The sequence below is a fragment of the Psittacula echo genome, assembly GCF_963264785.1.
Source record: "Psittacula echo genome assembly, chromosome: 32".
In the NCBI taxonomy this organism is placed as follows: domain Eukaryota; kingdom Metazoa; phylum Chordata; class Aves; order Psittaciformes; family Psittacidae; genus Psittacula; species Psittacula echo.
The window spans coordinates 22,110-47,440 of record NC_137767.1 but is presented as its reverse complement, the minus strand read 5'-3'; the positions used below and the strand labels follow the sequence as shown (position 1 = coordinate 47,440).

Sequence of the window (25,331 nt, the reverse complement as noted above, 5' to 3'; positions counted from 1 at the left end):
TTCACCCCCCCCGTAATAAATATGGCGGCTCCGTCGCTGCTTCACCCCCCCCGTAATAAATATGGCGGCCGCCGTGCTCCGTACGGCAGCAACGGGGGCTGCCATTAACCAAGATGGCGGTGGCTGCGTCACACCCCCCCCCTCAACCAATCAGCGCCGAGGCCGCGCTGGGGGCGGGGGCCTTGGTGAGGCTTAAAGGGGGAGGGAGGAGGGGTCAGGTTTGGGCTCATCCAACACCTCCGGGCGGGGGGGGGTGGGATGCTAATTGGGGGGTGTCAATGAGACATCGTTAGTGGGGGGGGCACAACGTCCCGTTTTGGGTGAAGAAAGGGCAAAACCGGACAAAAAGAGCAGAGGGGAAAGGGCAGAATTTACCCCTTACCCATTAGGAGCCAGGTCTTGGTTCCCCCCCCAATACACAGCACTTCCACGCCCATACATAATACATAGCAAATATAATTTAAGGGGGGCTCTATCATTAAAATCTTAATTAAAATAATTCGTTATAATAATAATTATAATAATTAATTAGAATAATAACCGTTACAATAATTACAATAATTAAAGGGGGGGTTCTCTCCCGCCACCCATCCCTGCCTCAGTTTCCCTCATTAAGGCACACGATGGAGCAGGGCAGGGACTGTGGGTTTAAGGGGGGGGGCCCCATGGGGGTGTCCCCTCCCCTCAGCACCCGAAGAGCGCTCGATACCCAGCGTAAAGCAGCGCCATGACCAGGCCGTAGAAGAGAGCGAAGCCAGCGAGGAGCCCGGGGGGCAGGGGCTGTGCCTGGGGGGGGGGGGGGAAAAGGGGGGGGCCACATGAGGAGAGGGGGGCACAACCCCCCCATCCCCTTAACCCCCCCCCCACCATTTACCTGCCGGGGGTCCCGGGTCCGGTGGCTGCTTGTGGGGCTCAGTTTGGGCTGTGGGGGGGGGAGCAGAAGGGGGTCAGCGGGGGTTGGAAGTGCGGGGGGGGTGTTGGGGGGGGGGGGGGAACTCACAGCGGGGGGGGGCCGCAGGCGCTGGGTGAGGCGGGAGAGCAGCTCCTCATTGCCCAGGCGCAGCTGCAGGAGCGACTCAATGCTCTGGGGGGACAAGGGGGGAGCCCCTTTAAACCAACCCCCGCCATGGGTTTGGGGGGGGTCCAAAGCCCGTGAACCCCCCCCCCCCCAACTGTGAAACTGTGAATGGGGGGGGGAAAGAGGGACCCCCCCCCGGCTCCCCTTTACCTGCTGCATCTCAGCCATCAGCTCTCCTTCACCGGGGTCTGGGGGGGCTGTGGGGGGAAATGGGGGTCACAAAGGGGGGGGCACAAAGGGGGGGGCACAAAGGGGGGGGGCACTCGTGCGTTACCAGGTCTGGAGGCTGCTGCACGGGGGGGGGAGCGGAGGAGGCCGCGGGGGGGGCGGGGGGCTTTGGTTGTAACCTGCAATGGAAGGGGGAGTAATTAACCCCCCTGTTAATGAAGCTTCATGAGGGTTGAGTATAATGGGGGGGGCTGGTACTCACCGGGGTGCTCCTGGGCTGGGAGGAGGGGCCTGGTTCCGCGTGGCTGTAGGGGGGAAGGTGACACCCCCAAATCCCTCATCCCAAACCCATCCCCATTCCCTGTCCCCAAGCCCCCCCTTAACCCCCATTCCCAGACCCAATCCCATCCCAGTCCATGCCCCCAGCATCCCCATTTCCATCCCCATTCCCATCCCTATCCCATCCCCAGTTCCATTCCATTCTCATCACATCCCCATTCCCATCCCCATCCCATCCCCATTTCCATCCCCATCCCATTCCCATCCCCATTCCCATCCCCAATTCCATTCTATTCTCATCCCATCCCCATTCCCATCCCATTCCCATCACCCACCTGCCACCAGGCGCCTTCCCTGGACACAAGCCCTGCAAGGGGGGAGACACAAAGCAGGGTCCTTATAGTCGGGGGGGGACAGGATTTGGGGGTCCCCCCCGAATATGGGGCAGGGGAAGGTGGGGGTCAGGGCTGTCACCTGGGGGGGGGGCTCCTCCTCATCCTCCTCGGGGTCACTGTCACCGGCTGTGGGAGGGAGGGGGTGAGGGGGGGTCCTCATAGGGGCAATGTGGGGTTCCACTGGGGGTAATGGGGGGGGGCCATTGGGGTACCGGGGGGATCGCATTGGGGCAATGGGGGGATCCCATTGTGGTAACGGAGGGGATCCCATTGGGGTACCGGGGGGCGATCCCATTGGGGTACTGGGGGGGATCCCATTGGGGTAACGGGGGGGATCCCACTGGGGTAACGGGGGGGATCCCATTGGGGTACCGGGGGGGATCCCATTGGGGTAACGGAGGGGATCCCATTGGGGTAACGGTGGGATCCCATTGGGGTACTGGGGGGGATCCCATTGGGGTAACGGGGGGGGATCCCATTGGGGTAACGGAGGGGATCCCATTGGGGTAACGGGGGGGATCCCATTGGGGTAACGGAGGGGATCCCATTGGGGTACCGGGGGGGGATCCCATTGGGGTACCGGGGGGGATCCCATTGGGGTAACGGAGGGGATCCCATTGGGGTAACGGGGGGGGATCCCATTGGGGTAACGGAGGGGATCCCATTGGGGTAACGGAGGGGATCCCATTGGGGTACCGGGGGGCGATCCCATTGGGGTACTGGGGGGGATCCCACTGGGGTAACGGGGGGGATCCCATTGGGGTACCGGGGGGGATCCCCCCACTCACCGCAGCGCTTCCCCCGGAGCAGCCGCTCTGTGAACTCATCTGTGGACTGAACCAATGCACAAGGGGGTGACATCAGGGTGGGGGGCACCCATTGACCCCCCCCAGCACCCCAATAACCGCCCCCCCCCCCCCCCCGCACCCACCTCATTGCCGGACCAGCGCTTGCTGCCGCTGTCCACGCTGTGGAAGCCGGAGTCCAGGCCTCGGCGCTGCCGGGGGGGGCTCAGCTCCTCCGTGGGGCTGTTGAGGGGCAGGAACCGGGCTGAGGACCCCAAACCACGCCGGAGGGGGGGGACACCCCCAATTTGAGCCCCATTTACCCTGCGGGGGGGGCGCCCGGGTGGCAGCGGCCTCGGCCTCCAGGTACTTGAAGATGTGGACTTTGCCCTTGAGGCAGATCTAAACGTGGAGGGGGGGGGGTTAAGGGGTCAGATGGGGTTTGGGGGATCAGGTCCCCCCCCCCCCCGGCCGTGCTCACCTGCGCGGGGGGGCTCTGCAGGGGGTTGTGCTCGGTGAGGATGCTCTGGAGGTGCCGCAGGCGCCGGTAGCACCGGGGAATCGCCACCACCCGGTTGCAGGAGAAGTCGAGGCGCACGAGGGGCAGCTCCGACAGCTCTGGGGATTGGGGGGGGGGGTCACTCACACACATAGGGATCAACGGGACGGGGGGGGATCCTTGGGGTCCTGCCCCCACTCACCCGTGGGCAGCGCCGTGAGGAGGTTGCGGCGCAGGTTCAGGTCCCGCAGCGCCTGCAGCTGCCCCAGCCCCGGCGGCAGCGCCCGCAGCGCATTGGAGCTCACGTCCTGGGGAGCACGGGGGGGAAGCAGTGACACAAAGCCGGGGGGGGGGGGGGTGTGTGTTCCTGGGTGCCCCCCCCTTTCCTTGGTGCTCACCAACTGGCGCAGGGCCCCCATGGCGCCGATGTTGTCCGGGAGCTGGGCCAAGCGGTTGTTGCTGGCGTTGAGGACGCGCAGGGGCAGGAGGCAGAGGCAGGGGGGCAGCGAGCTCAGCTGGTTCCGGCTGCACGGGGAGCAATGGGGGGGTTAACGGGGACGGGGGGGGTGAGGAGGTGTTTTTGGGGGGGGGGGGGGGGGTTTGGGAGGGGGCCGGACCTGAGGTCGAGGTGGGCGAGGGCCTGGAGGTTGGCGATGGCCGGGGGGACGCTGCGCAGGCAGTTGTGGTGCAGGCTCAGCCCCTCCAGCGCCACCAGGTGACAGGCGGCCTCCGGCACCTCCCCGAAGCGGTTGCGGGAGAGGTCTGTGGGGAGGCGGCAAAGAACGGGAGGGATGGGGCCAGCCCCGGGTGGGGAGGGACGGGGATGGGGCCCTACGGGACAAGGACCCTGAGGGACGCCGCTGACCCCGGCGACAGGGACCGGCACAGCCGGACCGCCCGGACCAGGCCGGCTCTGCCCGCCCCGGCACCTCCTGGGGCCGCCGGAAGCCCAAAGGGAAGGCCCGGGGCAGAGGCTGGGCCTGGTTCAGCCCCAGGGGTGGATAAGGGGGGGGGGACGCGGCTGCGCTGAGCCTCGCCGGGGCCATGGGGGGCACCGGGAGTGACCGGGACCCCCCCCCTCCCGGTACCGGGTGGTGCAGGCCCCACAGGGGAGGGGGCGTGGCCTCACCGGCCTGTGTGGTGTCGCTGAGGTCCCAGCGCCGGGCCGCAGCCGCGGGGAAGGAGCGCAGGCGGCGCCCGGCCAGGATGAGGGTCCCGGAGGCCGCCGCTTCCTCCAGAGCTCGCTCGGTGCCGGCCCCGCCGGGCGGCGGCGGAGGCGGCGGCGGCAACAGCGGCGGTTGGGCCTCGGCCGCCGCCGCCATGGCGGGAAACCTCCGCGCCCCGCGGCCGCCACTGCTCGACTGCGCGACCGGAAGCTGAGGCCAGGGGAGGTGGAGCCCGAGACGGGGAGGGGCCAGAGCGGCGGCCAATCAGAGGGGGAGGAGGAGGGGGCGTGGCCAAAAGGTAAACATGCGCGTGCGGGGCGGGCTTGCTGCCCTGTTGCAGCCAATGCCAGCGCGGGAAGGGGAGGAGCACACCTCCACCAATCAAGAGCGAAAAGGGCTGGTTGCCTGGCAACGCGACCCCGGCGGGCCCCGCACAGCCAATGGCCTTTGAGGGGGCGGGACACAGACATGTGATTGGTGTGTAATCGACCAATCACGCTTTGAAAGCTGCAGAAAAGGCGGTAACAGCTGGGCAAAGCGGAAGGCGGAGCAATTCGAGGCTCAGCCAATCACTTTCCTCCTCCTCCTGCCTCTCTGATTGGCGTCTTCTGAATAAGCCCCGCCTCCCAAACGGAGGCCACGCCCCCCGCCCTTCAATAGGATCCATCAGCGGGAGGCCACGCCCCAACCCTCAAACCCCGCCCCCTTGGCCACTCTTAAAGGCGCCGCTCGCTTTAAAGCCAATGGGGGGGGGGGAACGGAGGGGGGGAGGCCGGACCCGTCCACGTGGCAGCGGGAAGCGGGGGGGGTCAGCGTCTGTGTCTGCTCCCTTTAATTGCATGAAGGGAAGGGGGGGGCCCGCGGGGGGGCTCAGGCGCTGCCCCGGCACGGCCGCTTGCTGAGGCTGCCCAGGACCTGCTGCTGCTGCGGCCGGAACGGCACCACGAAGGCATCGGGGGGCAGCAGCGCCCCCCCGTCCTCCCCCACCCGCCCCATCAGGATGTAGCTGGAGCCTGGAAGAGATCGGGGGGGGGTGGGGGGGTGGTGTCAGGATGCGGGGGGGGTACAAGGACCCCCCCCCCATCCCCGAGCCCCCCCCCCCCCCAATGTCCCGCACCCACCTTTCTTGAGGCTGGGGCAGAGCCGGCAGGGCAGGCGCAGGCGCAGGGTGGCCCCTTTGGCCGGGGAGGGCACCCCCAGCGCCCCGGCTTTGTAGAGGCCCAGGATGGAGACCACGGCCCAGCCTTGCTCCTGGGGGGGGCCCCGCGACAGCGACTTCACCGTCCCCGTCAGCACTGCGGGCCCAGAGACAGCCCCGGCCCCATTAACGCAATGGGGGGGGGGGGGGAAAGCTTCAACCGCCCCCAGACCCCACCATTGGGGGTCCCCATAGGGGTCCCCATCGCCCCCTCCAGGGGCCCTCACCGAAGTCGCTGGCGCAGAAGCTGCTCTGCAGCGACCCCGCGCGGCGGCACCGCTCGGGGCAGGCGCTGCCGGTGTCCGCTTTGGGGCTGGGGGCCGGGGTCGGGGGGGGCTTCCCTTTGCCCTTGGCCCCTTCGGCGGGCGGGGACGGAGGGGGCGCTCCGGGGGGGCTCCGCAGGACGTAGGAGGCCGAGAAGCCGTCGGCCGTGACGCTGAGGTCGGACACGAACTGGACCAGGAGCTCCGGGCCCGAGGACACGATGGGGCTGCGGGGGGGTCAGGATGGGGGGGGTCAGGATGAGGTTGGGGGGGGTCAGGGTGGTTTTGGGGGGGGGGGGGCTCCCTCCTTTGGGGGGGGCTCACCCGGGGGTCTCCTCCCCGCAGAACCTCCCGACCCTGCGGGCATCGTCGGAGCGGCCCCCGTCGAACACGGCCACGTGATCGTATCTGCAGTGGGCGTCCGGCTCCACATCGAACTTCCCGAAGCGCAGCTCCACCACCTGCGGAACCCCCCCGGTAACGTCTGCACCGGGACCCCCCCACAGCCCCTCACTGACACCCATAGCCAGGACCCCCCCATAATCCCCCATTGACACCCACAGCCAGGACCCCCCCACAGCCCCTCACTGACACCCACAGCCAGGACCCCCCCAAAGCCCCTCACTGACACCCACAGCCAGGACCCCCCCACAGCCCCTCACTGACACCCACAGCCAGGACCCCCCCACAGCCCCTCACTGATACCCACAGCCAGAACCCCCCCATAGCCCCTCACTGACACCCATAGCCAGGACCCCCCCACAGCCCCTCACTGACACCCACAGCCAGGACCCCCCCATAATCCCCCATTGACACCCATAGCCAGGACCCCCCCATAGCCCCTCACTGACACCCATAGCCAGGACCCCCCCACAGCCCCTCACTGACACCCACAGCCAGGACCCCCCCACAGCCCCTCACTGACACCCATAGCCAGGACCCCCCCATAATCCCCCATTGACACCCATAGCCAGGACCCCCCCACAGCCCCCCATTGACACCCATAGCCAGGACCCCCCCACAGCCCCTCACTGACACCCACAGCCAGGACCCCCCCCATAGCCCCTCACTGACACCCATAGCCAGGACCCCCCCATAATCCCCCATTGACACCCATAGCCAGGACCCCCCCACAGCCCCCCATTGACACCCATAGCCAGGACCCCCCAACAGCCCCTCACTGACACCCATAGCCAGGACCCCCCCACAGCCCCTCACTGACACCCACAGCCAGGACCCCCCCACAGCCCCCCATTGACACCCACAGCCAGGACCCCCCCATAATCCCCCATTGACACCCATAGCCAGGACCCCCCCATAGCCTCCCATTGACACCCATAGCCAGGACCCCCCCACAGCCCCTCACTGACACCCACAGCCAGGACCCCCCCATAATCCCCCATTGACACCCATAGCCAGGACCCCCCCACAGCCCCCCATTGACACCCATAGCCAGGACCCCCCCACAGCCCCTCACTGACACCCACAGCCAGGACCCCCCCATAGCCCCCCATTGACACCCACAGCCAGGACCCCCCCATAGCCCCTCACTGACACCCACAGCCAGGACCCCCCCATAATCCCCCATTGACACCCATAGCCAGGACCCCCCCATAGCCCCTCACTGACACCCACAGCCAGGACCCCCCCACAGCCCCTCACTGACACCCACAGCCAGGACCCCCCCACAGCCCCTCACTGACACCCATAGCCAGGACCCCCCCATAGCCCCTCACTGACACCCATAGCCAGGACCCCCCCACAGCCCCTCACTGACACCCATAGCCAGGACCCCCCCATAGCCCCTCACTGACACCCATAGCCAGGACCCCCCCATAATCCCCCATTGACACCCATAGCCAGGACCCCCCCATAGCCTCCCATTGACACCCATAGCCAGGACCCCCCCACAGCCCCTCACTGACACCCACAGCCAGGACCCCCCCATAGCCCCTCACTGACACCCACAGCCAGGACCCCCCCCATAGCCCCTCACTGACACCCATAGCCAGGACCCCCCCATAGCCCCTCACTGACACCCATAGCCAGGACCCCCCCATAATCCCCCATTGACACCCATAGCCAGGACCCCCCCATAGCCTCCCATTGACACCCATAGCCAGGACCCCCCCACAGCCCCTCACTGACACCCACAGCCAGGACCCCCCCATAGCCCCTCACTGACACCCACAGCCAGGACCCCCCCCATAGCCCCTCACTGACACCCATAGCCAGGACCCCCCCCACAGCCCCTCACTGACACCCACAGCCAGGACCCCCCCATAATCCCCCATTGACACCCATAGCCAGGACCCCCCCATAGCCTCCCATTGACACCCATGGCCGGGACCCCCCCATGAACCCCCCTAGGCGGGCCGCATGGACCTTGTCGGGGGGGGCTCGGATGTGCCACGTGCAGCTGATGCCGGGGGGGTAATTCTCCTCGGGCCAGTTGGGGGAGTTCAGGCTCCCCTGGGGCTTCTCCAGGCGCCCCCCACAGAACTGATGCTCTAAAAGGGAGGGGGGGAGGAGGAAACCATTTGAGGAGGGGGGGGGGGGGCACAAACCACAACCGATCCCCCCCCCCCTTACCCAGCACCGCCGGCGCCTGCTCTGCACTGGGACCCCCCCAGCCCCCAATAATTCTCTATGGGGGGGGTGATGCGGGAACCATGCGATGGGAAGTGGGGGGTGCAGGACCCCCCCCCCGCGGTGTTCGGAGCCAATTGGGGGGGGGTACTCACCATCAAAATAGTGCCAGGACTCCCCGAATAAAGGGGGGGGGGGTTTATGGAGCCCCGAGCGGCGGCGTCCCTGGGGGGGCCCTGCAAAAGGTCCCGAGGGTTGGGGGGGTCCCTGGGGTCTATCGGGGTCTATTGGGGGTCCCTGCTCTCTGCCGGCGGTGCCCCCCCCGTTCCCGTTCCCATTCCCGCACCGTGTCCCGGGCCGGGCCCGGCGCTGAACCAGGCGAGGAAGCCTCTCCCGGCCGTGGCCCCGTCGCTCTCCATCCGCAGCAGTAACCGGTTACCGGGAGCCCGCAGCGGGCCCGGCCGGAAGGTGCCGCAGTAGCGGCCGAGGAGCGGCGGGGCCGGGCCGGAGCCCCCGAACACCGACAGCGAATCGAAGCGGCAGCGGGCGTCCGGCTCCAGGTCGAAGACCCGGAAGGAAAGCGAAGCCGTTTGCCCCTCGGGGACCTGCGGGGGACACGGGCGCTGTGAGCGGGACCGGGGCGGGGGGGGGGGGAACCGGGGTAGCGGGGGTCCGGTGCGCCCGTACCGTGATGCTCCATGTGCAGTTGCTGTTGGGCGGGTAGTGCCGCGGGAAGCCCTCGCTGGCCACGTAGCCCGACTCGCCGCGGAGCTCCCCCCCGCACGGGAACACGGGCCTGGGGACGGGGAAACCGGTTACCGGGGCTGGGACCGGGGTGAAGGAAGGGGAAGGGGGGGGGGGGTGTCCCGGTTATGGGGGGTGCCGTTACCTGGTGAGGTTGGGGGCCGGGTCCTGCCCCTCGGCCGGGCACAGGGCGCTGAGCAGCAGCGGGAGCAGCACCGGGACCCGGCTCATGGCGCCGAGTGGCGGCGGGGACGGCGGCGGGGACGGGAGCGGGGTGAGGCCGCGCCCATAAAGGGGCGGGGACACGGGCGGACACGCCCCCAATGCGCTGCGGGTGAATGGGGAAGACGCGGGGGCGTGGGAAGAGGGGCGGGGCTTCCTCACCCATGTTCCCTTTAAGGGAGAAAGGGGCGGGGTCACGCTGCGGCTGCACCTCCTTAAATGGACAGAGGGGCGGTCCTTCGGCAAGCCACGTTTCCCCAATGCTCTGTAATGGGGAAATGCGCGGGGTAAAGCCAAGAGGCGGAGTTTTTCTCCGAGCCACGCCCCCACCGTGACCCTTAATGGAGAAGGAGGCGTGGCCCCAACGCGGGGGCTGTCTCTGCATGCCACGCCCCCAGGGGTTGTTGCCATATATGGCAGAAAGGGCGGGGAGCTTCCTTCACCCCACCCACAGCCCCGAAAGAGGGCGGAGCCTCCGCGGGGGGCGTGGCCACCGGCTGGCGCGGGACGGGGTGGGGTCTTTAATGAGCTTTTCCTCTTTAATTAGGGTCACCCTTTAATGAGCGCCTCCCCCTCATTAGCTCCCCCCCCCCCCCCCCCCCCCGGGCCATCTCTAAGCGTGGGGGCCCCGCGACTTGAGGTCCGGTGCCGAGCGCTGCCGCCGGATGCGCGGCGGGGTCCTCCCGCCTAGGGGGCGCCCTTCGGCGTGAGGAGGGGGCGTGTCCGCGGCGGCCGTGGGCGTGTCCTCGGCGAGGGGCGTGGCCCGGTGCTGGGGGTTGCTCTTAAAGGGGAAGCGCAGGCGGGCGGGGTCCTGCAGGGGGCGCGGCCGCAGCGCGGGCGGTTGTAGCGCCCCCCAGAGGCGCGCCTGCTCCTGCCGCAGCCAGCGCAAGCGGCCGCGCCGGAACGCGGGGTCCCGCTGCATGAGCAGCGACAGCCGCGACGGCGGCGACGGCGGCGGCGACGGGGAGGGGGCGGCCGGGCTGGGGGGCGACGGGGACGGGTCGGGGTCGTCGTCGTCCTGTGGGGGGAGAGGGGAACGAGGGGGTTACGGGGGTGTGAGGGGCGCTGTGGGTCAGGCCGTGGGGGGGTGCCCACGGGGCGCTCACCGCGGGCAGGGGCAGGGCGCGCTCCATGCGCCCCACGCGGTCCCGCAGCGCCCGGAGCTGCTCGTCCTTGGCGCTGTTCTGGCGCCTCACGTCCCGCAGGATCCCCGCCAGGCGCTGCAGGTGCGCGCGCAGCCCGGCCACCTCCGCGCCCGCACCGCCCGCACCGCCCGCACCGGCGTCCTCGGTGTCCCCCGGGCTCCCCCGGCTCCGCGGCGGCTCCGGTGTCAGCGCCCGGCGCTGCGGGATCTGGTAAACCCGGAGCGGCTCCCGGCGCCTGCCAGGGCGCTGCGGGGAGGGGGCGACGGCCTGGAAGAGGCAGGAGGTGACGGACACCCAAGGGACATTGAGGACCCCACATCCCACATCCCGTACCCCATACCCCATGTGCCATATCCCACATCCCAGGTTCTCATATCCCACATTCCAGGTTCTCAAATCCCGTATCCCATACCCCATATCCCACATCCCACATCCCATACCCCACATCCCATACCCCATATCCCATACCCCATGTGCCATGTCCTCATATCCCACATCCCACATCCCATATCCCATATCCCATACCCCATACCCCATATCCCATACCCCATACCCCATATCCCATATCCCATACCCCATATCCCATATCCCATACCCCACATCCCACATCCCATACCCCATATCCCATATCCCATATCCCATACCCCATACCCCATATCCCATACCCCATACCCCATATCCCATATCCCATACCCCATATCCCATACCCCATACCCCATATCCCATATCCCATATCCCATACCCCATATCCCATATCCCATATCCCATACCCCATATCCCATACCCCATACCCCATACCCCATATCCCATACCCCATATCCCATATCCCATACCCCATACCCCATACCCCATACCCCATATCCCATATCCCATACCCCATATCCCATATCCCATACCCCATACCCCATATCCCATACCCCACATCCCACATCCCATACCCGTATCCCTCACCTCTCGCTGCTCCTCAGCTGTTTCCTCCTCTCCCTGGTGCCGGTTCTCTGGGTCCCGCAGCCTGTGGAGGACACCCATGGGGTGACCCCCCCCGTATCTCCCCATTGCCCCCCACTGTTCCCCCATTGCTCTCACCTGCGGGTCCCCCCCGGCCTCACGTCAATGCCCTGCAGCTCCAGCAGCTCCCGCTGCGCCTGGCTCCAATCCGGGGGGGTCTCGGGGGGGCCCCGGCTCCGCTCCCGCTCCCGGTCCTGCTCCCGCTGGCGCCGCGCCTGCTCCGGGTGCGTGAAGCGGAAGACGTGGCTCTGGCCCAGCACCAGGCGGCTTCCTGGGGGAAGGGGGGGGAAACGGGGGGGAAACGGGGGCTTCAGGTGGGAACTGGGGTTCTGGAGGGGGAAGTGGGGGTTTGGGGGCACTCACATGGGTTTGGGGGTGTTTTGGGGTGTTTTGGGTGATCTTTGCTCTTTGGGGGTGTTTTGGGGTGTTTTGGGGTGATCTTTGCTCTTTGGGGGTGTTTTGGGGTGTTTTAGGGTGATCTTTGCTGTTTGGGGGTGTTTTGGGGTGTTTTAGGGTGGGTTTGGGTGTGTTTTGGGGTGTTTTAGGGTGATCTTTGCTGTTTGGGGGTGTTTTGGGGTGTTTTAGGGTGGGTTTGGGTGTGTTTTGGTGTGTTTTGGGGTGATCTTTGCTGTTTGGGGGTGTTTTGGGGTGTTTTGGGGTGATCTTTGCTGTTTGGGGGTGTTTTGGGGTGTTTTGGGGTGATCTTTGCTGTTTGGGGGTGTTTTGGGGTGTTTTAGGGTGGGTTTGGGTGTGTTTTGGGGTGTTTTAGGGTGGGTTTGGGTGTGTTTTGGGGTGTTTTAGGGTGATCTTTGCTGTTTGGGGGTGGTTTGGGGTGTTTTAGGGTGGGTTTGGGTGTGTTTTGGGGTGTTTTAGGGTGATCTTTGCTGTTTGGGGGTGGTTTGGGGTGTTTTAGGGTGGGTTTGGGTGTGTTTTAGGGTGATCTTTGCTGTTTGGGGGTGTTTTGGGGTGTTTTAGGGTGGGTTTGGGTGTGTTTTGGGGTGTTTTAGGGGTCCCTACCCGATTGGAGCACCACAGGCTCCGTCACCCGCTGCCCATTGACGTAGGTCTTGGCTCCCTCACACGGCTCCAGAGTCACCACCACTGTTTGGGGGGGACACACACACACACAAAAGGGGTTCACAACACCGAGAAGGGGGGGGGACCCCCCCAAATCCACCCCAATGCCCCCCCAAAACTACCCCAAACCCCATCTCCCCCCTCAGCACCCCATACCTGGGGGGGCCTGCGGCGCCCTGCTCCCATGGCAGCATTGGGGGGGATAGAGAGGAATTATGGGGTGTAAAGGGGGTGCGGGGGGGGGGGCACCCCAAAAGAGGGTTTCCTACCTTCACCCGTGGGGCCGGGCTGGCTGCGGAACAGGCAGTGCTGCTCCTCAATGAGGGGTCCTGAGAGCTTGATGTCCACGTCCCCTCGACCCACTCTACGAGTGGGCAACAAGTTGGGGTCCCTATAGGGGTTTGGGGGGGGCTACAGGGGTTTGGGATCCCTGTAGGGCTTGGGGTGCCCCATTCACCTGGTGACCCCATCCTTGATGTGGTACAGGAGGCACTCGGACATCAGGGGGTCCTCGTTCAGGTTCACCAAATGCGGGGTCTTTAGGGGGTGAACCCCAAAATTGAGCCGTTGGGGGTCACACGGAGGTTGCCCCATAGCGGGGGGGGGGGGGGGGGAGGTTTGGGGGTGCCTCCCCCCGGGACTCGCCTTTTTAGGGGTGAAGACCCCCACGGTGCCGCCGTCCTCCCGCAGCGCGACGCCCATCTCGGCCAACAGCGCCTCCCTGCGGGCAGCGGGGGTATTGCGGGTGATGGGGGGCAACGGGGGCAGTTTGGGGGGGGGGCACGGCGCTGGGAGGGGTTTGGGGGCCCCCTGTGGAGGATTTGGGGTGCGAATGATGGGGTTTGGGGTATTTCGGGGTGTTCTGGGGTGGCTTTTGGGGTGTTTTGAGTGTTCCAGGGTGGTTTCGGATGGGTTTACGGTGACTTCGATGTGCTTTGGGGTCCTTCTGGGGGCGGCTTTTGGCGTTTTGGGGTGTTTCAGGGTGGTTTTGGGTGGTTCTGGGGTGGGTTTTGGGCGCCTCAGGGCGGTTTTGAGGTATTTTAGGGGTGATTTGAGGTGGTTTTTTGGGTGTTTCAGGGGTGTTTGCTGGGCTGGCTCCCCCCGCACCGCTCCAGCCGCAGGGCCTCCGTCCGACGCAGCTTCTGCTCCCAGGTCTCGTTCAGCTCCGCGATGATCTTCTCCGTCTCCTGAGGGGACCCACAAAGGGCGGAGTTTTGGGGGTCTTTTCGGGGTGGATTTGGGTCGGTTTGGGGTGGGTTTGGGTGCATCCGGTCACCTGCAGCCTCTCCATCGCCTCCGCAGCACTGAGAGGGGGCAGCGGCTCCGTGGCCCCATTGACGGCAGCGGGAGGGGGGGGGCTCGGCAGGGGGGGGTTCAGCGGGGGGCTCTGGGGGGGGGGGAATGGGGGCTAAAGGGGGGCTTAGAACCCCCCCTGTGCCCCCCAGACCCACAAGTACCCCTCAACCCCCCCACACCCCCCCTTAACCCCCGCCGCCCCCCCCCCCCCCCCCCCCGTACCCCCGTCCCCCCCCCTTCCCGAGCGCACCGTGGTCGGGCCCGGCGCGGGGCGGGCCCTGCGCGCGCAGCAGTTCCCGCAGCCGCGCCACCTCCCGCCGCAGCTCGCGGATGAGGCGCGCGTTCGGGTCCTCGTTCACCACCGCGTGGCACCGGATGTGCCGCGTCCGGTCCGCGTACCTGCGGGAAGGGGGGCAAAGAGAGGAGGTTGGGCACCCGAAACTGCCCAAAACAGACCCGAAACAGCCCTGAAACACCCAGAACAGCCCCAAAACACCCCTGAAACACCCAGAACAGCCCCAAAACAGCCCTGAAACACCCAGAACAGCCCCAAAACAGCCCTGAAACATCCAAAACAGCCCCAAAACACCCCTGAAACACCCAGAACAGCCCCAAAACAGCCCTGAAACACCCAAAACAGCCCAAAACACCCCTGAAACATCCAAAACAGCCCCAAAACAGCCCTAAACAGCCCCAAAACAGCCCTGAAACACCCAGAACAGCCCCAAAACAGCCCTAAACAGCCCCAAAACAGCCCTGAAACACCCGAAACAGCCCCAAAACACCCCTGAAACACCCAAAACAGCCCTGAAACACCCAAAACAGCCCAAAACACCCCTGAAACATCCAAAACAGCCCCAAACCAGCCCTAAACAGCCCCAAACCACCCCTGAAACACCCAGAACAGCCCCAAAACACCCCTGAAACACCCAGAACAGCCCCAAAACACCCCTGAAACACCCAGAACAGCCCCAAAACCACACCCAAACACCCCCAAAATACCCCTAGAACACCCTAAACCACCCCCAAACACCCAAACCCACCCCAAAACCACTGCCTCCAAACCCCCCTACGTACCCCCCAGCCCCCCCAAACATCCCCAAACCCACCCCAAACCCCCCTCACCGCAGGGTGCTCAGCGTCTCCTCATAGTTGATGTCAGCTGGGCTCAGCGCCGCAATCATGGCAGTGCGGGAATTGCCTCCTATGGGAAGGAGCAGGAAGGGCTCAGGGGGGCAGTGAGGACCCCCCCTCATTGTTACGGACCCCCCCCAACCTAAACCAGCACCCCAAAACCTTAAATACCCCCCCAAAAACCTCCCCCCCCCCCCCGCCAAACCCTCACCCAGGTTCTCCTTCAGCAGCCAGGTCAGCACCGAGTCGCGGTAGGGGATGAAATCCGGCTTCTTCTTCTTGTTTTGCTGCGGGATAACGGGATAAAGGAGGGAATGGGAGGGAAAAGGGGGGGTCCCTATAACTGGGGGTGTCCTGGAGCTGGGGGGGGCCCCCAATAGTTTGCAATGGGAGGAAATGGGGTATCCCCCCCCAACTCACCGCCTCGGCCAGGGCGGAGATGACTTTGCCCAGCGTGGTCAGGGACTTGTTGATGTTGGCACCCTCCTGCGGGGGGGTGAGGATGGGGCGAGGTTTGGGGGTACAGGGGGGGTCCCCCCCCTTGACCCCCCCCCTCCCGGTGTCACCTTGAGGCGCGTCCCCGAGGTCCCGGCGTGGTCGGCGCGCTCGCTGCCCGCCAGGTCCACCAGGCTGATGCGGCTGACCTGGGCACGGGGGCAATGGGGGGCGATGGGGGTGATGGAGGGGGTATCGGGGTGCATTTTGGGCTGTCTTTGGGGTGTATTTGGCTGTACTGGGGTGAAGATTGGCATGTATTTGGGGTGTACTCTGGGGGGATTCAGGGTGTATTTAGGGCTGTATTTTGGGGCGCATTGGCGTGTTTGGGGTGTATTTGGGGTGTATTTTGGGGCACATTGGTGCGTGTTTGGGGTGTATTTTGGGGCACATTGGTGCGTGTTTGGGGTGTATTTTGGGGCACATTGGTGCATGTTTGGAGTGTATTTTGGGGCGCACTGGCGCGTGTTTGGGGTGTATTTTGGGGCACATTGGTGCGTGTTTGGGGTGTATTTTGGGGTGCATTGGCGTGTTTGGGGTGTATTTTGGGGCGCATTGGTGCGTGTTTGGAGGTGTATTTTGGGGTGTATTTTTGGGCGTATTGTTGCGTGTTTGGAGGTGTATTTTGGGGTGTATTTTGGGGCGCATTGGTGCGTGTTTGGGGTGTATTTTGGGGCGCATTGGCGTGTTTGGGGTGTATTTTGGGGTGTATTTTGGGGCGCATTGGTGCGTGTTTGGAGGTGTATTTTGGGGTGTATTTTGGGGCGCATTGGTGCGTGTTTGGGGTGTATTTTGGGGCGCATTGGCGTGTTTGGGGTGTATTTTGGGGTGTATTTTGGGGCACATTGGTGCGTGTTTGGGGTGTATTTTGGGGCGCATTGGCGTGTTTGGGGTGTATTTGGGGTGTATTTTGGGGCACATTGGTGCGTGTTTGGGGTGTATTTTGGGGCACATTGGTGCGTGTTTGGGGTGTATTTTGGGGCACATTGGTGCATGTTTGGAGTGTATTTTGGGGCGCACTGGCGCGTGTTTGGGGTGTATTTTGGGGCACATTGGTGCGTGTTTGGGGTGTATTTTGGGGTGCATTGGCGTGTTTGGGGTGTATTTTGGGGCGCATTGGTGCGTGTTTGGAGGTGTATTTTGGGGTGTATTTTTGGGCGTATTGTTGCGTGTTTGGAGGTGTATTTTGGGGTGTATTTTGGGGCGCATTGGTGCGTGTTTGGGGTGTATTTTGGGGCGCATTGGCGTGTTTGGGGTGTATTTTGGGGTGTATTTTGGGGCGCATTGGTGCGTGTTTGGAGGTGTATTTTGGGGTGTATTTTGGGGCGCATTGGTGCGTGTTTGGGGTGTATTTTGGGGCGCATTGGCGTGTTTGGGGTGTATTTTGGGGTGTATTTTGGGGCGCATTGGCGTGTTTGGAGGTGTATTTTGGGGTGTATTTTGGGGTGCATTGTTGTGTATTTGGAGGTGTATTTTGGGGCGCATTGGTGCGTGTTTGGAGGTGTATTTTGGGGTGTATTTTGGGGCGCATAGGTGCGTGTTTGGAGGTGTATTTTGGGGTGTATTTTGGGGCGCATAGGTGCGTGTTTGGAGGTGTATTTTGGGGTGTATTTTGGGGCGCATTGGTGCGTGTTTGGGGTGTATTTTGGGGCGCATTGGCGTGTTTGGGGTGTATTTTGGGGTGTATTTTGGGGCGCATTGGCGCGTGTTTGGGGTGTATTTTGGGGCGCATTGGTGCGTGTTTGGGGTGTATTTTGGGGCGCATTGGCGTGTTTGGAGGTGTATTTTGGGGTGTATTTTGGGGCGCATTGGCGCGTGTTTGGGGTGTATTTTGGGGCGCATTGGTGCGTGTTTGGAGGTGTATTTTGGGGTGTATTTTGGGGCGCATTGTTGCGTGTTTGGAGGTGTATTTTGGGGTGTATTTTGGGGCGCATAGGTGCGTGTTTGGAGGTGTATTTTGGGGTGTATTTTGGGGCGCATTGGTGCGTGTTTGGGGTGTATTTTGGGGCGCATTGGCGTGTTTGGGGTGTATTTTGGGGTGTATTTTGGGGCGCATTGGCGCGTGTTTGGGGTGTATTTTGGGGTGCATTGGCGTGTTTGGGGTGTATTTTGGGGCGCATTGGTGCGTGTTTGGAGGTGTATTTTGGGGTGTATTTTGGGGCGCATTGGTGCGTGTTTGGGGTGTATTTTGGGGCGCATTGGCGTGTTTGGGGTGTATTTTGGGGTGTATTTTGGGGCGCATTGGCGCGTGTTTGGGGTGTATTTTGGGGCGCATTGGCGTGTTTGGGGTGTATTTTGGGGTGTATTTTGGGGCGCATTGGCGCGTGTTTGGGGTGTATTTTGGGGCGCATTGGTGCGTGTTTGGAGGTGTATTTTGGGGTGTATTTTGGGGCGCATTGGTGCGTGTTTGGAGGTGTATTTTGGGGTGTATTTTGGGGCGCATTGGTGCGTGTTTGGAGGTGTATTTTGGGGTGTATTTTGGGGCGCATTGGTGCGTGTTTGGAGGTGTATTTTGGGGTGTATTTTGGGGCGCATAGGTACGTGTTTGGAGGTGTATTTTGGGGTGTATTTTGGGGCGCATTGGCGCGTGTTTGGGGTGTATTTTGGGGCGCATTGGTGCGTGTTTGGGGTGTATTTTGGGGCGCATTGGTGCGTGTTTGGGGTGTATTTTGGGGCGCATTGGCGTGTTTGGAGGTGTATTTTGGGGTGTATTTTGGGGTGCATTGTTGTGTATTTGGAGGTGTATTTTGGGGCGCATTGGCGCGTGTTTGGAGGTGTATTTGGGGTGTATTTGGAGGTGTATTTTGGGGCGCATTGGCGCGTGTTTGGAGGTGTATTTGGGGTGTATTTTGGGGTGTATTTTGGGGTGCATTGTTGTGTATTTGGAGGTGTATTTTGGGGCGCATTGGCGTGTTTGGAGGTGTATTTTGGGGTGTATTTTGGGGTGCATTGTTGTGTATTTGGAGGTGTATTTTGGGGCGCATTGGCGCGTGTTTGGAGGTGTATTTGGGGTGTATTTGGAGGTGTATTTTGGGGCGCATTGGCGTGTTTGGGTGCTCACCTTCTCGCTGCAGAGCTGGCTGAGCGGGTCGCGGCGCCGCTGGCTCAGGACGATGCTCAGCACCGCATGGGACCGGCTGCTCGATGCGTTCATGGCCGTGGCCGCCACCGTGCTGGGACCGGGTCAATGCAACCGGGGTGTTAACGGGGGGGGGGGTGGGGGGGGTGTCCATAGCGGGGGTGTCCCCGTGCCCCCCCCTCACCGCGCCTTGTTGCCGCTGTCCAGCAGCTCGGCGATGTCGCCGAGGGACGTCACCGCCAGGCGCGACAGGTCCTGCACGTAGGGGCCCAGCAGGGGGTGCTCGCGCACCCGCAGCCCCCCCCGCCCGCGCGGGGTGAGCAGGTCCCGAACCCGCTCGCAATAGATCTCCATGTAACTGACCTGGGGGGGGGGGGGCGGACGAGACCAAAGTGAGGATGGGGGGGGGGGGGCAAGATGGGGCCCCCCAAAGCCCCCAGTGGGGGGGGGTTCTACACTACGAAGGGGACCCCCGAACGCCCAATGGGGGTTCATTCACCTCCACCGAGAAGGACACCTCGGGGGACCCCTCCTTGGCGACGCGGGCGAACAGATCCTCACAGAGCTGTTGGGGGGGGGGGGGGGGGGAGAGCAGCGATGGGGGGGGGGTCCTGAACCCCCAAACCCACCCCCCCCCCCCCCACCATGGCCCCCTCCAAACTCCGTCCCCGGCCCGGACCTGCGGGATGAGGCCGCGCTGCCCCGGCTCCGCACGGCCCATCATGGTGTAGGACTTGCCGGCGCCGGTCTGCCCGTAGGCCAGCACGCAGACGTTGTAGCCGCGGAAGGCGTGGAGCAGCAGCTCCGCCCCGATGGCCTCGTACACGCGGTGCTGGGAGGCGAAGTGCGGGTCCTCCTCCTGCGCGCGGCGGCGTCAGGGACCCCGAAAGCACCCCCGGAACGGCCCCGAAACAGCAGCAAAAGAGCCCAGAAACAACCCCGAAACAGCCCCCAAACAGCCCCAAAACAACCCCGAAACAGCCGCGAAGCAGCCCCGAAACAGCACCGAAACAGCACCAAAACAGCCCCCAAACAGCCCTGAAACAGCCCCCAAACAGCCCTGAAACAGCCCCCAAACAGCCCCGAAACTGCACCAAAACAGCCCCCAAACAGCCCCGAAACGGCCCCCAAACAGCCCCGAAACAGCCCCGAAACAGCCCCGAAACAACCCCGAAACAGCCCCGAAACAGCCCCGAAACAACCCCGAAACAACCCCCAAACAGCCCCAAAACAACCCCGAAACAGCCGCGAAGCAGCCCCGAAACAGCCCCGAAACAACCCCGAAACAACCCCGAAACAATCCCGAAACAGCCCCGAAACAGCCCCGAAACAGCCCCGAAACAGCCCCGAAACAACCCCGAAACAACCCCGAAACAGCCCCGAAACAACCCCGAAACAGCCCCGAAACAACCCCGAAACAGCCCCGAAACAGCCGCGAAACAGCCGCGAAACAGCCGCGAAACAGCCCCGAAACAGCCCCGAAACAACCCCGAAACAGCCCCGAAACAACCCCGAAACAACCCCGAAACAGCCCCGAAACAACCCCGAAACAGCCCCGAAACAGCCCCGAAACAGCCCCAAAAGAGCCCGTTTTTGCCCCAGAACAAGCCCCGGTACCCACCGAGGTGTGGGACCAGAAGGAGTAGTCGAAGGTGAAGCTCTTGGTGCTGTCATTGGGGAGCTTGGGGTTGGTGATGCCTGGGGGGAGATGGGGGGATGTGGGGATCCGGGATAAGGGGATGTGGATACGGGGGTACACAGGGAGGCCATTGGGATGTTGGGGGACACGGAGATAGGGGACATGGGGACGTGGAGGTATGGGCTATGGGGGGGTCACACGGGGACACGGGGGGGTCACAGTGACACAGGGGGGTCACATGTCCCCTGTGTCACCCCCCCCCCCCTTGTTGTCATCCTGGCGCTATCTTTAGCCCGGCGGCAGCTGCTGTTCCCGGCCGGCGGCCAGGGAAAGCGGGAATGGTCGGGAACGGTCGGGAATGGTCGGGAATGGTCGGGAATGGGGGGGGGGGGGGGTGTCTGGGAATGGGGGTGCAGGGGGGGGTCACTCACACGTGGTGTTGCCGCACATCTGGACCACGCACTTGGCCTGGCGCTGGGTCTCGCGGGCGTTGAAGGGCCGGACCCGGACGGCCACGGTCACCGAGGCCCCGGCCATGGTCAGCCTGCTCCGGGCACAGGGATACACGGGCACATGGACACACGCATGGATCCCGGCCGGATCAAGGGGGGGGGGGGGGGAATCCCATTTGGATCCATGTGTGTGTGTCCGTCGGTCCCCCCCCCCCCCCCACACCTTTACCCAAGGAGAAGCCTATAAATAACCCTGGCGTGAAGCCGGGAATTCCGCCCCGCGCCTATGGGGGGGTTGGAGGCCGAGGGGGGGGGTGTGGAGATGTTGGTGTTTGTGACCCCCAAAACTACCCTAAACCCCCCCAAAACCCGGCCCCATGGACCCCTTGGCTCCCCCCCCCCCCCCCCCACCTCGGGCCGGGCACTCACCTGCCCCGCGGGCCCTCATCCCCCCGCCCCACAGGCGGCGACCGCGATCCCGGACCCGATCCCGGTTCCGGACCCGATCCCGGTCCCGGGGCTCCGGCATCGTCCAGGGCCGGGCCTCGGGGGAGGGGCCAGGCGGAGGGGGCGGGGCCGTGCCCGTGTGACGTCGGAGGGGGCGTGGCGGGACACGCCCCATCTTAAAGGGACAGCGGGGACCCCGTCATTCACCATTGTCCGCCGGTATCCGTCATTATCCATCGTCATCCATCGTTATCCCAACGTTGTCCCCCCTTTTTCCTCATCTTCCCTCACTATCCATAACTTTTCCCTAATTTCCCTCTCATTATCACTTAACTTCCCTTTTTTCCCCTCATTCTCTCTCTCTCCCCTCCTTTTTCCTCATTATCCCTACTTTTCTATCCCTTTCCCTACTCTGTCCTTCAGGTTTTCCTGCATTTTCCATCACTTTCCCCTCGCTTTTCATTTTCTCTCATTTTACCTCATTTCCCATCAATTTTGCCTCAGTTTTTCCCTCATTTTTCCTCCTTCTACCTTATTTTCCCACCTTTTTTCTCCGTTTCTGTCACTTTTACCTCATCTTCTCTCATTTTTCCTTCATTTTCCCCTCACTTTTCCCTTTTTTCCTTCATTTCCCCTACCTTTTCCCTCATTTCCCCTCTTTCCCCCTTAGTTTCCCCTCATTTTCCTTGATTTTTCCATCGTTTTCCATCACTTTTCTTTCATTTTCCCTTTTTTCCCCAGTTTTCCTCAATTTTCCATCATTTTTCCCTCATTTTCCCTCTTTTCCCCAGTTTTCTCTCTTTTTCCCTTACTTTTCTCTCTTTTTTCCTTACTTTTCTTCATTTTTTCTTACTTTCCCCTCATTTTTCCTTACTTTTCCTCTCAGTTTTCCCTCATTTTCCATCACTTTTCCCTCACGTTCCCGCCCCCCCTCCCCGAGGCCCCCCCAGGGCGAGAAAAGCCCCGGACCCCAAACCCGCCCTTGGGGCCCCCCCAGGCTGGAGGAGCTGAAGCAGAACAAGAAGGGGGGTTCCCAGCCGTGACCCCCCGGATCCTTGCGCGGAACTGAAACACCCGGAACCGGGAATCCGGACACCCGCGAACCGCTCTCGGGGGGGGCTCCGGTCCCTTTAAGCCGCGGCCCCACAAACTCGGCCCTTTTAAGGAGCTGCGCGCCGCTCTGTGCCCTTATAAGGGCAGGCCACGCCCCCCCGCGTGCGCGCTGACGCAATCCCTCAGAGGCGGGGCACGCACGGCGCCGGCGGCAGGCCCCGCCCCGTCGCAAGATGGCGGAGCTGGACCTGCTCGGGTCAATCCTCAGCACCATGGAGCGCCCGCCCGCGGCGGCGGACGCCGAGGCCCGGCGGCGGGCGCGGGGTGAGCGGGGGGGGACACCGGGGGGAGGGCACCGGTACCGGGAGAGGGGAGCGGTAACGGCGCGTCCGGGCCCCGAGTCCTCCCCCCCTCCAGCCGCTCCTCAGGCGTAGCCGAGCCACCGCCGCGCTCTGATTGGTCACTGTGGGGCGCTGCTGGCCACGCCCCCGCTGTGTTTGATTGGCTGCGGGGTCTTACTGACCACGCCTCCCTGCTCATGGCCACGCCCCCTCCCTTCTGCGGACACGTAGAGGCGCGGCTGGACGCGCCGCCCGCCTGATTTGATTGGCTGGGGGGGCGTCAGTAGCCACGCCCCCGCCTGATTTGATTGGCTGAGCGGTGTTAGTGGTCACGCCAGAAGTGCTGTGATTGACACGTGGCTCCGCCCCCTTCCCTTTATTATAAGCCCCTTTATTATAAGGTGCTGGTACCCCTCATCACCGCTATGGCCCCGCACCCTGCCCCATAGCCCCGCCCCCTGTGTGTGGGGCATTGGGGGGGTCTGAGCCCCCTTTCCCCCCCCCAGAACAAGCCGCTCGCGTGAAGAAGCTGCAGGAACAGGAGAAGCGCCAGAAAGTCGAGTTCAGGAAGAGGGTGAGTGGGGTTTGGGGGTGTTTATTGTCACTTGGGGGTCCCCACGCACTTGGGGACCCCCCCCTTGATCTGTGGATCCCCCCCCCAGATGGAGCAGGAGGTGTCCCAGTTCATCCAGGCCACCGGGGAGCCGCGGCGTCGCTTCCAACCCATGAACAAGATCGAGAGGAGCATCCTGTGAGGGGACGCAATGGGGACATGGGGGGGGCACTGAGTCCAATGGGGGGGGCTGTCACGTCTGTGTGTCCCCCCCCCAGGCACGACGTGGCGGAGGTGGCCGGGCTCACGTCCTTCTCCTTCGGGGACGACGAGGACAGTCGCTACGTCATGGTCTTCAAGAAGGTTAAAAAGGGGGAAGGGGGTGTGGTTTCCCGCCAAGGGGGTGTGGTTTCCCGCCGTGGGGGCGTGGTTTCCCGCCGAAGGGGGCGGGGCTCACCCCCTTTCCCGCCCCGCAGGAGTTCGCGCCGTCGGACGAGGAGCTCGAGGCCTACCGGCGGGGGGAGGAGTGGGACCCGGCACGGGCCGAGGAGCGGCGGCGCCTACGGGTGGGCGGGGCTTAGGGGTGGGCGGGGCCTGCGAGCCAATGGGAGGGGTAAGAAGGGGCGTGGCTTACCCCCTGCTGTCTCTGCCACCTGTCCAATAGGAGCTCGCGGCTCAGCAGGAGGAGGAGGAGCTTGAGCGTGGCCCCGCCCCCCCGGGTCCGCCCACCGATTACAAGGACAAATACAGGCACCTGATTGGCTGCGAGGCCGCCAAAGCCGCCGCCCGCACCATGGAGGCCAATAAGGCCTATGGCTGTGGTGAGGGGCGGGGCCAGCAGCAGCCAATGAGGGCGCGGGGAGGGCACTGGGGACCCTTATATGGGATACAGGGGTAACTGGGGTTCCCTAGGGGGGGGTTGGGGGCACTGGGGTCTGCTATGGGGGAGCTGTGGTGCGCCCAGACACTGGGGACCCCTTTATGGGGGTTTTGGGGGTACAGAGATCCCATTAAGGGGATCTGGGGGGCACCAGGGTTCCCTATGGGGGGGAGGTAGGGGACCCAGGAACCACTGGGTCCATCATGGGGGGGGCTTGGGGGGCACCCAGACCCTGGGCTGTGGGAGGGGATGGAGACACTGTGGTTCTCTATGGCGGGGTGGGGATGTGGGGGTCCCCATAGCACCCTTTGGGGGGTTTGGGGGTGCCCTTTGGGTCCTGACCCGATGCCCCCCCCCAGTGCCGGTGGCCAACAAGCGGGACACGCGCTCCATCGAGGAGGCCATGAACGAGATCCGGGCCAAGAAGCGGCTGCGGCGGGGGGGGGACGAGGGGGGTGCGGGGGGGGCCCCGCAGTGACGGGGGGAGGGGTTATAAAGGTCCCGTGTCCCCCCCATTGTGTGAGCTGGGGGAGACCCCCCAATAACAATGAATTGGGCGTTGTTGTGATCCAGAGTGGTTTATGGGGGGGTTTGGGGGTGATCTCCCCCCAAAGGGAATGGGGTGCTCCATGGGTCCCCCCCCCATCTTACCTGGTCTGGGGGGGGGGTTCCACATCCACTGGTGCCGCTTTGAGCCTGTTGGGGGAACAAGAAGGGGGCAGGGGGGGGTCCTATGGGGCTCATGGGGGGGGTCTGCACCATAGCGCCCTATGGGGGGACTCAGCCTCACACAGGCTCCATAACATCCTGTGGGGCGGGAACTCAGCCCTGTGTGCCTCATGGTGAGGAGGGGGCTCGGCGCATGGGGGTTCATGGGGGGGGGGGGGATTGACCCATAGCGCCCTATGGGGAGAGCTGAGCCCCACACTGGCCCTGTGGAGGGGGAGGGGCGGCGGCTCTGACCACTTCCCCCCACCGAGAAGGGGACTGGGGGAGGGGCAGCCCCATCCTCCCCAAACCCCTCCCCCCCTCCATGGTGGGGGTCGCGCCCCTCCCCCCGCCCCCCCCCCCCCCCCCCCAGCCTCTCGCCCCCGCCCCCACCGAGGGGCAGGAAGTGAAACCGCCGCCCCTCCCCCACCGCGGGAGAGCGCGAGACACGCGGTGGGGGGGGGGAGCGGGGCTGCCCCCTCCCCAGACCCGCATCCACCCCCCCATAGAACCCCCCTCAGACCCACACATTCGGGGTCTCCGCCCCCCAAGTGCTCCCCCCACTGCAATGGGGGGGGTCCCACCACACTCTCGAGGGGTTTTGCGTTCATTCCCAGCGTGGGGGAGGGGCTTTCCCC

At 64.2% G+C, this 25,331-nt stretch overlaps 4 protein-coding genes across 4 annotated transcripts; 1 reads left to right on the top strand and 3 right to left on the bottom strand.

The window, feature by feature from the left end:
* Positions 1 to 34: 34 nt before the first annotated feature.
* LRCH4 (leucine rich repeats and calponin homology domain containing 4) lies at positions 35 to 4,565 on the bottom strand. The gene is given in 17 exon segments (XM_080636418.1): positions 35 to 786; positions 875 to 922; positions 1,001 to 1,084; positions 1,229 to 1,275; positions 1,353 to 1,425; positions 1,509 to 1,551; positions 1,861 to 1,892; positions 2,000 to 2,046; positions 2,709 to 2,754; positions 2,852 to 2,948; positions 3,029 to 3,056; positions 3,059 to 3,107; positions 3,187 to 3,323; positions 3,407 to 3,512; positions 3,603 to 3,729; positions 3,822 to 3,966; positions 4,334 to 4,565. Coding segments are annotated over 17 exon segments (1,404 nt in total). The 5' UTR covers positions 4,527 to 4,565; the 3' UTR covers positions 35 to 684.
* Positions 4,566 to 5,240: 675 nt separating this feature from the next.
* PCOLCE (procollagen C-endopeptidase enhancer) lies at positions 5,241 to 9,395 on the bottom strand (the record flags this gene model as incomplete). The annotated part of the gene is made up of 9 exons (XM_080636385.1): positions 5,241 to 5,383; positions 5,492 to 5,665; positions 5,796 to 6,058; positions 6,156 to 6,292; positions 8,217 to 8,341; positions 8,576 to 8,656; positions 8,767 to 9,025; positions 9,108 to 9,216; positions 9,310 to 9,395. The coding sequence occupies 9 exons, from the start codon at positions 9,393 to 9,395 to the stop codon at positions 5,241 to 5,243; spliced, it is 1,377 nt and encodes a 458-aa protein (XP_080492511.1).
* Positions 9,396 to 9,999: 604 nt separating this feature from the next.
* On the bottom strand, positions 10,000 to 22,288 carry KIF1C (kinesin family member 1C; the record flags this gene model as incomplete). Its single annotated transcript, XM_080636384.1, has 22 exons — positions 21,141 to 22,288; positions 20,691 to 20,803; positions 20,242 to 20,318; positions 19,300 to 19,479; positions 19,120 to 19,185; positions 18,805 to 18,983; positions 18,603 to 18,714; positions 15,613 to 15,690; positions 15,467 to 15,532; positions 15,258 to 15,333; positions 15,038 to 15,116; positions 14,135 to 14,311; positions 13,893 to 14,001; positions 13,724 to 13,803; positions 13,262 to 13,337; positions 13,074 to 13,153; positions 12,886 to 12,980; positions 12,557 to 12,640; positions 11,618 to 11,810; positions 11,483 to 11,543; positions 10,493 to 10,798; positions 10,000 to 10,404 (listed from the first exon to the last, which is right to left on the bottom strand). The coding sequence occupies exons 2-22, from the start codon at positions 20,794 to 20,796 to the stop codon at positions 10,000 to 10,002; spliced, it is 2,685 nt and encodes an 894-aa protein (XP_080492510.1). The 5' UTR covers positions 20,797 to 20,803; positions 21,141 to 22,288.
* Positions 22,289 to 22,379: 91 nt separating this feature from the next.
* On the top strand, positions 22,380 to 24,463 carry SPAG7 (sperm associated antigen 7; the record flags this gene model as incomplete). Its single annotated transcript, XM_080636383.1, has 7 exons — positions 22,380 to 22,535; positions 23,059 to 23,126; positions 23,215 to 23,303; positions 23,384 to 23,468; positions 23,582 to 23,671; positions 23,770 to 23,926; positions 24,345 to 24,463. The coding sequence occupies exons 1-7, from the start codon at positions 22,445 to 22,447 to the stop codon at positions 24,461 to 24,463; spliced, it is 699 nt and encodes a 232-aa protein (XP_080492509.1). The 5' UTR covers positions 22,380 to 22,444.
* Positions 24,464 to 25,331: the final 868 nt, after the last annotated feature.